This window comes from Cornus florida, unplaced genomic scaffold (genome assembly GCF_030987335.1).
Source record: "Cornus florida cultivar Cherokee Brave unplaced genomic scaffold, ASM3098733v1 CherokeeBrave_3.0.0_Hap2_Chr09, whole genome shotgun sequence".
NCBI classification, from domain to species: Eukaryota; Viridiplantae; Streptophyta; class Magnoliopsida; order Cornales; family Cornaceae; genus Cornus; species Cornus florida.
This window is the reverse complement of record NW_026775579.1, coordinates 3577576-3590177: the sequence shown is the minus strand read 5'-3', so window position 1 is coordinate 3590177 and position 12602 is coordinate 3577576. Positions and strand designations below refer to the sequence as shown.

Below are 12602 nucleotides of genomic sequence, written 5' to 3'. Positions count from 1 at the left end.
GTCTTTATAAATGGCCGATACCCTTCAAGGTATCGGCCATTTATAAACCCATGATAAACCTCACCATTGAAGTTGCCCAACTATACTAGTAAGGCATGATCGTGATTGGCCGGGATTAGGTTGTTATCTAATGTCATTTGGGCCGATCCAACTGGCTTCTCTATTGGAAGAACAACATTCTGCCAATATGGAGTTTTTCTGGTGGACGATCCTCCTGAATTTTTATACTCCTATGGAGTTTCTGAAAGCACGCCATCCCATGTTTTTTAATAGTCATTTTCTTTAATGATTTCAGCTATATCAGCCGAAAATACTAAGAATAGTATTTCTTTTGTGGCCGATTTTTCTCAGCCAAGTAAGCTTTCAAAATGTAAGCGGCCATCATGGTATGACTCCTCCTTGATTCTTTATTTGTCACTTCAACAACTGGCCGAGGAAGTTCTATTCTTAGCCAAAATACCTTGCTGACTAATGTTTTTAAGTTATCATCAGCCAAACTTTTTTTCACAGTGGCCAATGCTGGTCGCTCCATTTTATTTGTTCTTTTGAACCTTAACAAAACATGATTCTCGTCGTCTAATGCTGCATCAACCACGTATAATTTTGCACTATATGGCCAATTTATTTTCTTTCACAAATTTCTCTTCAACTTAACCTTTTTTCGTTGCCATCCCCACTTTCTTTTCCTGAAATTAGGTTGAGGACAACGAGCTAAAAGAATACTTTCAGCCAATAACGGATCTGGCTGAGGATTAGATATCACTCTCGGCCAAGCATTCTAGTAATCAGGCCGATTTGATCCAGCAATTCTTTTACTTTGTTGAAAAGTGAATCTCTCTTGAACACTTCTTTTAGAAGACCGAGTTTGGAAATTTATTTTATGAAAAAAAATTAATTTTACCTCGGTTAATACCTTTCCATTCAGGGCAGCAACCATGTTGTAGGAGAGCAAACTGGGTTTCTCGCAATTATTCTTTTAATTCTTCCATAACCTTGTCATTTAGAGTGGCTGATGATGTACTCTCAGCAACCTTAGGCTGATTCCCTTCATCAACCTTCTCTTTGGGAGCCTGGCTGATCGCATTACTACCTACTATTAAAAGATCATTGTCGACCCCCATAACTTCCGACAGCTTTTTGGAGAACTTCAAAGTGTCATCTTCAGTTACCTTTTTTCCAATATCATCCGCTCCCTTTTTTGCCGATATGGTAGATGTTCGAGTGTCACATATGGCTGATTTTGGCTTGGTAAGGGAAAATTGAGTGAAAAATATTTCTTCCATCTGTTGCCAACTAAAAATGGAATTCAGTGGCAGATTAATATACCACGCGAAGGCTACCCCTCTCAAAGAGTTTGAGAAAAGCCTCATCTTCAACCAAAGGTTTGTACCAACCTCACCACATTAAACTGTGAAGCGGCCGATGTGTTTTACTGCTAATTGGTTTCTTTCACCACTGAAAGTCACAAAGTTAGGGACATTGTATCCTTTAGAAAACTTAATCAAGTCATATATGTCCGGATATGGCTTTCTGTACATTGGTCGGCCTATTCCCCTAAGGCCATTACCATATTCTTGCTATCAACCAGCTAAACCTTATCAACTGTCGTTGGCTGATTGGACTGATCAACGACTGGTCGATCTTGATTTACCATAAGTGGCTTATTTACCGTTGGTGGCTGATTGGCCATTGACTGCACACCCCCCCCCCCCCCCCCCCCGGGCGCGAGTACTAAAGGTTTTGGCTTGTATACCACTGACAACTGATTTTCTTATAGTGGCTAAATATAATTCAACCAATCTTTTAGCTGATATGTCATCTACTGCCCCCCGAGTTTTAAATGTTGTAGTACATGAGCAGTAGGATGATACTCTGTCCATTCTTGTTGCAATTGATTTACCACTGGCGTCTAATTTTCTGTTGGTGGCTGATTATAATTCGGCCAGCCTTCTAGCTGATTAGCCATCGGCTGCCCCCGAGTCCCGATTGTGGTGGTTCTTGAGTATAAAGTGGATTTGGAGCTCTCCACCTTACCTAGTTGCCCCCTGAGTTAAAAGGTTTTGCCCGATGTACCACTTGCAGCTGATTTACCGCATGTGTCTGATTGTAAATCGGCCAACATTGCTGTGAATGATTTACCACTGGCGATTGATTTTTCGCTGGTGGCTGATTATAAATCGGCCAATCTTCTGGTTGTGACTGATTTACCACTAGCAGATGATTTTCCGCTGGTGGCTGATTATAATTCGGCCAATCTTTTGGCTGGTTAGCCATCAGCTACCCCTCGAGTGTTAAAGGTTGTAGTATATGAGAATAGAGTGGATTTATATCCCTCCACCTAATCTGATTGCCCCCCGAGTTAAAGGGTACCCGAGAACGGTTCGAAGGAATTACCTGTGGCCGCTGATGCTGATTCGTCATTGGCGAATGCTGGAAAATTGAAATAGTTGGTTGCGATTGGTTCTTTGCCCAAACTGATGACAAATTTAGTGGTAAACTTGTTGTCGTGCTTAGATGAAGTAGAGCCATAGGTGGCCAGGGTTGTGATGGCTCAGCAGCCACTGGCAGCTGAACAAATTGCGACTAAAACAGCTGAGTGGCCGATTCCTGATTGTTAAAGCTCCTAACTTGAGCCGGCCTATTCATAATGGTAGCTGAAAGCTAAGATATTGTTTCGTACAGGTCGTTTTGAAGTGCACTTATTCTTCCAATCGCCTTTAACAAAAAGCACACCTGTGTTTGAACCATTGATACTTTTGATTGTATAGCAAGTTCATCCACAGGCCCTAAAGTAGAGCTACCAACCTGAGTTGGCTAGTGTTATTCTTCCGAATCATCGTTTGTGGCTGCGACCTTAGAGTTCTTCGGCCGCGGCATTGCATATATTTTAACACCAAGTGGGGTCCCACCGGGCGTGCCAATTTATGTTCACGCATTTTTTAGCTTCATAAGGCCGATGGAGTTTGCGAGCGTGCCAGAGTATGTAAATACTAGAAATTGATTGAATACCAAACTTGTAAATACTCAAAAATGATTGAACGCCAAATTATTTCTTTTGGTGGCCGACTTCAAGCAATTATGAAAGAGAGAGAATAAGAAGAACTCTCGGCTAGATTCTTTTTCTGCCTTGATGCAAGGACTTTTTATAATAGTATTTAAAATAATAAAAATGCAATTTAAAGTAAAGGAATTTAAATGACTGGCTGAATTTAAATTGACTTTAAAGGAAAACGACTAAATGGAAATAGACTTTAAAAGAACTGGTTGAATGAAAATTGCATGGAAAATAATGAAGTGAGATAAACTAGCTGAATTTAGATGACAGAAATCTAATCAAAGATTACCATTTAATTCAATTGAATAAAACAAACATTTTGAAATGAAATAGCATAATTAAAGCATTGCAAAAAAAAAAATAGGTTACTGCAACTTAGATTCTTTGAATGAAAATTGTCATTGGACAAAAGAAATAAAAATTTGATAAAATGACGTTGAGTCAATTGAATATGAAATTCATGTTTTGTGGGTGGTGCTAGACAGTTTGGAAAGATTACAAACTTTCTTATTTATATAATTTTCTCTCAACTTATTTTCTTAACTTTTTGCTAAAAAATCTCTCTTGCCTTGATTCCTTCCTTTTTGAAATTAAATTAGGTCAACAAATTGTAGCTAAATTTGCTCCTTACGTGACACATATCATCCCTTATCTTTGACTCCCTCTTGCTAAGGTCTTTAGTTATTGACTCACAATAGTATCCTGGGTCATTTGTACTTCTCTTGCTGACGCATTATTACCTTATTTGAATAAGTCAACTTCACACTCCTTAAATATAACTTCTTTGTCAACTTCTCCATAATTATAGTAGCCCCAAGTGCAATCCATTTTATTTCTTCACATTGTCTCCAAAGTGGTCTTCTTTTGGCGCCATGTCAAGGCCACTTGTCGCTATTTAATTCATCCACATCATCGCTAAGATGGCTGCCAATTTTTGGTGCCAACACATTATACCCTTGAGATTTCAAAAGTTTACACACACTCCCTCTACATAAGAAAATGACCATCTAAACATTTGATTTGGTCAACAAATAGTAAATTACTAATATAACACTAAAAATAAGTTTTGAAAGGCCAAAATGACCTTCAATTTTCAATCTCTCTCTAACCATGTAACCTGTCACTACAGCACCCACCATCGCTGCCCCCTTCATCCCATACCCTCTCTGTCACTATACACCACCCACCATAGCCTCCCCCTTCATCCTATACCCTCTCTGTCACCATACACAACCAACCATCGCGAATTAGATAAACCCACCTTACCACCGCCATAACCACCAATAATCAGAACCACCACCACCACAACCATTGTCGCACGCACACACCACCACAACCACCACCGCGCGCACACACACACACCACTAAACCAAACCCAAGACGACCCCACCACAACCACCACCATAACCACACTGTCACCCACAACCACCACCGCCACACACCACCATAACCACCACCACACCTACACACACCACCAAGTCGAACCCACCATAACTACCTCCGCACACACACACCACCAAGATGAACCCACCCACCATAACCACCACCATAGCTGCACCCACACACACCACCAAGCCTAACCCTATACGAACCCATTCTCACTCAAGGTCGGACTTGCCCAAATGCTTCGGTGGTGGATCAAATTATCTTAGTCACCAACTCCGACCAGGCCAAGATCGCCGAATCTATCGCCGCCACCACACCTTAACATCACTAGACAACACCACCATCGCTCGACGCCATCGATTCTGGCAACTAGGTTGAGTGAATCGGCCGTGACGGTGGCTCATCCAAGGGCAACAACTTCTCTTCGACGCTTTGGCTGTGGGTGTGGCGTTGTGTGATTGCGAATTATTTGTTGGTTGTGGCGGTGGTTGTGGTGGGCGATGGGTGTGGCCATGTGTGGCGGTCTGTGGGTGTGGTAAGGGGTTGCTGTCTGTGGGTGTGGGTGTGGGATTACAGAGCGGTGGTGGGTGTGAGGGATTACAGGGTTAGGGTTAGGATTACTTTTGTCAATTAACAAGTTCAGGGAATAAATATGACTTTTGAAACCTCAGAGAGTGTCAATCTAAACTAATGAATTGACCATCCGCTGAGTGACGTTGACCCAAAACTCAAGGGGGGTGAGTGCAATTTACCTACAAAAATAAAAAAAATAAAAAAAATAAGACAAGAACTTTCATTCGCTAAAGGAAACTTCTTTCTATTGCTTAGATGTCATAATCAATTAAAAAGTATGTAAATTAATTTACACCATTACTTAAATTAATAGAGTACCTAAACATTATTTTAAAAACTTTCATTTGTACTTTGCAATTAGGAAACTACTTCCGATTGTCCATGGATAAGTATTAGGCACCTCCAACACATGTTTTGTGTAGATTTGGAAAAATCTATCATGAGTAACACATTTTCGACAGAAATAACGGTGCACGATTTATTTCATCATGTAATAACATTAAAAATCCTCTCTAAAAAAAATCATAAAATAAAAGTATATGATGAGATGGTTAAAGATGATGATAGATTAATTTAGTAAAATGAAGTCAAAATAAAAAGAAATAAAAGTTTGACTCATTAATGTAATCTTCTTCACAAGTCACATTCCTCAAAACAAAATAATTGAATTTCGTTAACAAAAGGCTATTGCTGGTTACTGAAATATGGTGAGATATATTTTACATCATGTTGTATGAGAATTTATTTATACCAAGATAATCACAAAAAAACATACCTGTGAAAGGAATGAAGAAAACCTTATTCCCATCTATAAATTAAGGCATTTTACACATCAAATGTTCCTAAAAGCTCACTTAGGATGAACAACAAACCGCCCCGGATGGCTCATCTTTTGCAGAAGCAGTTGAATGTTCTTAACCCTACATTTCATGAACACAAAGGCAGCCACAACACTCAAACTGGTACCATAATTTGGCAATAGAAAATTTACTGCACAATATAGAATACGCATGACATAAGCTACAGAGAGCTGTATGATTGATAGAAAGTCCCACTCAAAGTTCATGGGTTGATCAAGACTTATCTGTTGATGGACGAACACCAGACCCGAGATTTGAATCCTGTGATCCAAACAAGTTTGGGTACGAGAAGTCGGTCTCATCGTCCAAAGAGGTCAACCTCTGAAACTGGCTGTATTCAGGCTCATGTCCAAGAACATGATTGCTGGGAAAAGAATCAAATTCAACTTTGGGATTGTCATATGTAGGAACATCAGATGGCTGTTGCCCCGGGGGTTTTTCGTGGTCTTGGTGAGAGCTTGGGGGATTGGAAAAACTATTTAAAAAACCAGAAGAGTTTTGATGATCTAGATGTGGCATCTTTGTCTCAGTTGATTGAATAGTGTCTTCATGGAACGGATTCTCAGTGCTGCAATCACTGGTCTCCTCGCTCTTTTTCCTGACAAGTTCACTGATTCTTACCTGAGCAAGACTGGCAGCTGAGCGAGCAGCAGCAGCTGCCCGTTCAGCTGTTTCAGCTGCAGCCTGTGCAGCAGCCAATACATCCTGCAAATCTACGTTGGCCTCACTTTTGGTCCTTGAAAGGAAGGAACGCGGATCACTTTGTTTGGTGGAAAATGATTTAGAAGACAGTGATGGAGGAGATATGAAAGGCACAAACTGCTTCTCTTCCGTAGGACAAACTGCAGTATTGGGAGATTCAATTTTAGTTGCAACTGATGTCTCCTGCAACACTTCCTCTGGCTCCAAGTGAGGTTCATGTAATAGATTCTCATTCTTTCCATCATTTTTGGCTGATTCATGATTGATCTCAGGGAGTGTTGTTTCTGGTGCTGAGACAGTATCCCCAGTTGGCCGTACCAATGCCTTGGGAACTGCAGGAAGATCTAATGGGTCGATGTCTGCATCAGAATCAGACTGTTCAATGGGGGCTTGTTCGAATGCAGAGTACAATGTCTCATCATGCTTTTCTTTGGGAAGCAGCAATTTAGACCCACTAACGAACTGTGTTGGCCCATTCTGGCAAAGAGAAGACATAGATTAGGCAATGAAGAATAAGTGGAAATCCAGGCAGGAAAAATTCTTACTTACCAGTAGGTCTTCGTGTGGCTTCAATAATTCTGTTTCAGAGGCAGCAGGATCCCAATCCAACTCGTGCTCTTCTGCAATTTCCTTCAGTAGCTTCAGTTTCACATCAGGAGCAGGAGCACGAACAGAGAGCAATTCTATTAACTGCACTTACAGAAGAAATCAAAAAATTATTAAGAGGATACAGGAAGAATAACTAATAACATGCAGTCTAGAAAGAACAATTCATTTAACCTGGCGATTGACACCACATTCTGGAATGAGCTCAGTCGCAGCTGATACGAATTCCTTCCCGTATTTGGTAGCAAATAACATATGAACGTGCATCAACTCTGGCAGATCAGCACATCTTGGTGCAGCAAAACAGACACTTGATATTGCTTCTTTCAAGTCCAAAGGACATTCCCTGAACATTATGGAGGACGTAAAAATTTAATTCATAGGATCAGACAATTCTCGAGTGACTAGAAGCTAACGAACTAACAGATCCTATGAATGTTTCTATAAATTCAGGCTAATAATCAACATGAGGCTAGAAGAGACAGTAGTAGTGCCAATCAATAATCAAATAATAGAAAGCAGGTTAGGTAGTATGGCAACATATTCCATCGATCCACAGATGCCCTAGTAAGGAGATTAGTTTGCATAGAAGGTAAGAGACAGAGGTTGCTCAAAACTCACTTGAGATGAGATAATTAGAAATGACTAAAATTTTAAATATACAAGGTGACATGGCTTGTAATAGAATAGATTGAAAAAAGAGAATTCATGTTGCTAATTCAATTCATGTAGGATGAAGGTAAGGATAATGATGATGACAATGAAGGTTTACACTTAACAGAAATTCAGTAGCTAAAACAGAAATTCAGTAGCTAAAATAGAAGTTCAGCTACAATTTACGTGTTGACAAAGCCAAACTGGTACCACAATCACAATAGTAGTGTGAAACATAGACTGTCATGTGAATGTTGATAGACATCTAAAAGCCAGATTTAACAAGTGAAGTATCAAAGCCATGTTCCATTGCAATGGACGGATAATATCACAGCATAGCTTCAATTTCATGACATCATTGTCAAAAAAGTCACATTTTGCTAAAGTAGCAGGAGATATACAAGCTCTATGAACCAATGATAACAGTGTAACATATGAACTTGATAGGGTTCCTGTTTTTATCAGTCGCTCCTTCAAGTTCAATAAAAGTCAAAAGTGAAATCCTTAATTATCTTAAAATATAAATTTATTGAAAAACCACTATCCCCCAAATAACATATACTTGATTAAAAAAGGTAGTATAGTTGCTGCCTTGGCCCGACATTTAGCTGTTCAATGACTCACTACTTGTACAGTGTTGGATCAGCTTTCCATGAGTTCAGGCACTCTAGAACAGATTCTCACACAAACATCTGAATTTCAATAAAGATCAAGTGTCAAATCGACCCATACTGCACTCTAATTCCGCTTCTAGCTCTACTAACTTGGATGCAAATGCACCTGCTGGTGCAGCAGCTCCTATTCAAAAATCTTTTCCGGGGATCATCAGGACCATGTGCTGTAAAATGGCTCCTTTCATACTGTTTGTTGATGGTTCTTTTTCTTATATCCTTTTTCTTTCTTCCACCTCCCCCCCTCCCTCTACTTCCTCTCTTTCCCTGCTCCTCCTTATCTGCCTAATTGGAGAAAACCTCTTGCTCCTACCTTGTATTGATATCTTCTCTAACATCTCCAGGAAGAAGGTAAAACACATTATCTTTTCAGCTCATTGTCTTTTTTTAACAAGCTGATGGACCTGGATAGGAAGTGATGCAGGCAGAATTTCATATCAAAATCGGGGTTCCAGAGTTTCATGGAAGCTTGAAGCCTGAAGAGTTCATCAATTGGCTGAATACAATTGAACGTATCTTTGAATACCATGAGGTACCTCCTGTTCACAAAAAGGTCAAGCTCATTGCTATCCATTTGAAAGGAATGGCATCGGCTTGGTGGGAGCAACTACGGATTACCCGGGAGCGTAGGGGTAAGCCAAAGATTGTAAAAAGGAAAGCCGATGAAAATCAGAAAACTACTCAAAATAAGGAAACTTTCAAAATATGAAAAGTTTCTGAAAAACACAAATTCCACTTGCACAAATTTGAAATTCTGCCTGCATCAGTCTCCCCATGCTGGAAAAAAACTTGCCCTCGAGTTTGGAGCAATTTTCCACGATCAATCAAAAATCCGAGCATGGCTTTCCATCCATTCTTTCTTCTTTTCCGAACTCGAATCAAATACGTTATTCTTATACTAACAAATAATATACTCACATAATAAACATGGATTTTTCTAGAGGTCCTTTGAAATTGGGTAGGTTTGCAAAACTCGGTGGAACATATATCTTGAAGTACAAGTGTAATCAACTTTAATTTTTCTTCCAACAATCGCCTAGCAGTTGTAGTACACTTCAAGAATTCATCCCAAATTATGTGAGGAAGGAGGAGAAGAGATTGCCAGTTTTGAAAGGGGTGAGGGAGTTGAAAAGCCTGTTTTCTGAAGTCAATTATGAGGGAAGGAGTGAAGTAGGGAGAGTGAAGAGGAGTGGGGGAAGGAGGGAGAGTGGAAGTCTCGGTGTTTGTCAATGAAGCTCAATATTGTGTCTTGGAATGTTCAGGGACTAAATGACCCGAGAAAGAGGAAGGTGGTGAAGGCGTTGATTCGGAAATGGAGAGTACGTAGATTTGTGGATTGGGAGGTTATTGATGCGGAGGGGACTTCTGGGGGCATTGTTGTTCTTTGGGATCTTTGGGATAGGAGATGGGTGTCGAAGGTTGATGTTTGGAAAGGGAGGCATTCATTATCAGTACTATTTGAGTTTAAGGAAGATGGTTCGAAGTGGTGTTTTTCGGGGGTCTATGGGCCTGTAGGTGATGTGGCGCGTAGAGAGATGTGGGAGGAGCTAGGTATCATTAGAAGCAAATGGGGGGTTCCGTGGTGTGTTGGGGGAGACTTTAATGCCGTCCTTAACACAAGTGAGAGATCTTCTAGGGGTGCGTGGGATGGAGCAATGGCTGATTTCTCTAATTTTGTGGAAGCTAACAGTTTGTTGGATCTTCCCATGGTGGGAGGCACATTCACATGGTTAAGTGGGCGTGATCCTCCTTTTTCTCGGCTGGATAACTTCTCATTTCAGTGGAGATGGAGGAGAAGTTTCTGGATTTGTCTCAAGTGGCGTGTGCGCGGGCAATCTCTGATCATGTTCCTATTTTGCTTGATTGTGGAGGGATTACGAGAGGAAGATCCCCATTTAGATTTGAAAACATGTGGCTACGAGTGGGAGATTTCAAAGAAAGGGTCCAGAATGGTGGTGTGCTTATGATGTTAGGGGTAATCCAAGTTTTCAATTGGCATCTAAGTTGAGACGCTTAAAGGGAGACATCAAGGTCTGGAATAAGGAAGTGTTTGGCAAGCTGGAGTGGCGGAAAAATCAGCTCTTTATGAAAATTTCAAAGTTGGAGAGGAAGGAAGGTGTTGAGGGGATTTCTGGGTTGGAAAGGGGTAGAAGGGAGGAGTGTAAGGCTGAGTTTGAAGAGACTATAGTGATGGAGGAAGTTTCGTGGAGATCTGTGGCTTAAAGAAGGTGATCGGAATACTAAATTTTTTCACTGCTTAGCTAACGCTCATAGAAGAGGGAACAACATTGGGAGGATAAGTTTTGATGAAGTTATGGCTGAAACTGAAGAGGAGATCCGAAGAGGTTTTGTGGCATATTACCAAGAGTTGTTCACAGAGTTTGTCTCTTGGAGACCATGGTTGGATGATATTGAGCTTGATACAATTTATATGAGGATTGGGTGGGTTTGGAAGGCCTTTTGGGGAGGAGGAAGTGCTGGAAGCTCTAAGGAGCTATAACGAAGATAAAGCTCCGGGTCCAGACGGGTTTGAGAGTATTGCATGCCTTCTTTGAGGAAGGTTGTTTTGAGAAGAGTTTGAATGCCTCCTTCATTACCCTTATACCTAAAAAGGGTGAAGCGGTAGAAGCTAAGGATTTCAGACCAATTAGTTTGGTGGGCTCTGTTTATAAGATTATTGCGAAGATCCTGGCTATTAGGCTAAGGAAAGTTTTGGATGGGGTCATTTCGAAGTCTCAAAATGCGTTCGTTAGAGGAAGGCAAATTCTTGACCTGGTTCTTATTGCTAATGAATGTATTGATGCAAGAGTCAAGAGTGGTGAGCCGGGGATTGTGTGTAAATTGGATATTGAGAAAGCCTATGACCATGTGAATTGGGTGTTCTTATTGTATTTCTTGGATAGGGTGGGGTTTGGAACCAAATGGAGAGGGTGGATTCATCAATGTATTTCGACGGCTCGTTTCTCTATCTTAGTGAATGGGTCACCAGCAGATTTCTTCGCAAGTTCGAGAGGGTTACGTCAGGGGACCCTTTGTCCCCTTTTCTCTTCATTATTGTAATCGAAGCCTTTAGCTGACTCATGAAAAGGGCAGAGTTACTAGGCTTTATCCAAGGTTTTTCGGTGGGGCGTGCACCAACCAGATTGTTACGTCTCACTTACTGTTCGCTGACAACACTATTGTTTTTTGCGATGCGAGTGTAACTCATTAGAGGCATTTGAGGTGTGTACTGGCCTGTTTTCAAGTTGTCTCGAGGCTGAAGATTAACATTGGCAAGAGTGTGATTGTTCCAGTGGGGGAGGTGGATCATATTCATGATTTGGCAGCTATTTTGGGTTACGGAGTGGAGTCTTTTTCGCTTTCATATTTGGGGCTGCCCTTGGGTTCTTCTACGAGGAGAGTTGTCGTTTGGGATCTAGTAGTGGAACGATTTCAAAAGAGGTTATCTGGGTGGAAGAAGCAATACTTGTCGAAAGGGTGTAAACTCATATTGTTGAAAAGCACCCTCTCTAATCTTCCTACATATTTTATGTCTTTGTTTCCGATTCCTAGAACAATGATCAATAAACTTAATGTCAGATTTCTAGGTTATAAATTAGGAAATTCAATTTTAGAAAATAAAATCTGAAACTACTATTTCAGATTTTAGTAGTTTCTGTTTCCTATTTTCTAGCCTAGAGTTTTGCTGATTTGATTTGCTGAATTTATGGGCTTCCTGATTTGGTGGCCTTCCTCTAATATTTATCTTGTAATTGTCTCTCTTGAAAAATTAGAAGAGTGAATATTTTTCTTCTTAAAAAAACCTTCATGGTATCAGAGCCTTGTGTTTTTTTTCTATTTTCTGATGATGTCGTATAAGTTGGCGACGACCGGCGTCCAAGGAAATCCTACCGTCTCTTCCGGTACTTCCGAAACCATTCCGCCCAATCCCACTATTTCTCCCACGAATATTCCGCCCAATCCCACACCTGTATCTACCGATTACTATTCCCAGAATTTAGCCCTTTATCTCACGGTTACAAACTCAATGGGCACAATTATCTTGAGTGGGCTCAGCCCGTAAAATTGGCAATCGATGGCAGAGGCAAAATTGGG

At 40.7% G+C, this 12602-nt stretch overlaps 1 protein-coding gene across 1 annotated transcript in view; it reads right to left on the bottom strand.

Moving 5' to 3' along the window:
• Positions 1-5659: 5659 nt before the first annotated feature.
• The window catches only part of LOC132273466 (uncharacterized), a 40060-nt gene continuing 33117 nt past the window's right edge, over positions 5660-12602 (bottom strand). Inside the window, exons 5-7 of the mRNA XM_059774427.1 lie at positions 7357-7528; positions 7126-7266; positions 5660-7053 (exon numbers count right to left, since the gene is read on the bottom strand). Coding sequence (XP_059630410.1) covers positions 6088-7053; positions 7126-7266; positions 7357-7528 — 1279 coding nt within the window. The 3' untranslated portion in view covers positions 5660-6087. The remainder of the gene's footprint in view (positions 7054-7125; positions 7267-7356; positions 7529-12602) is intronic.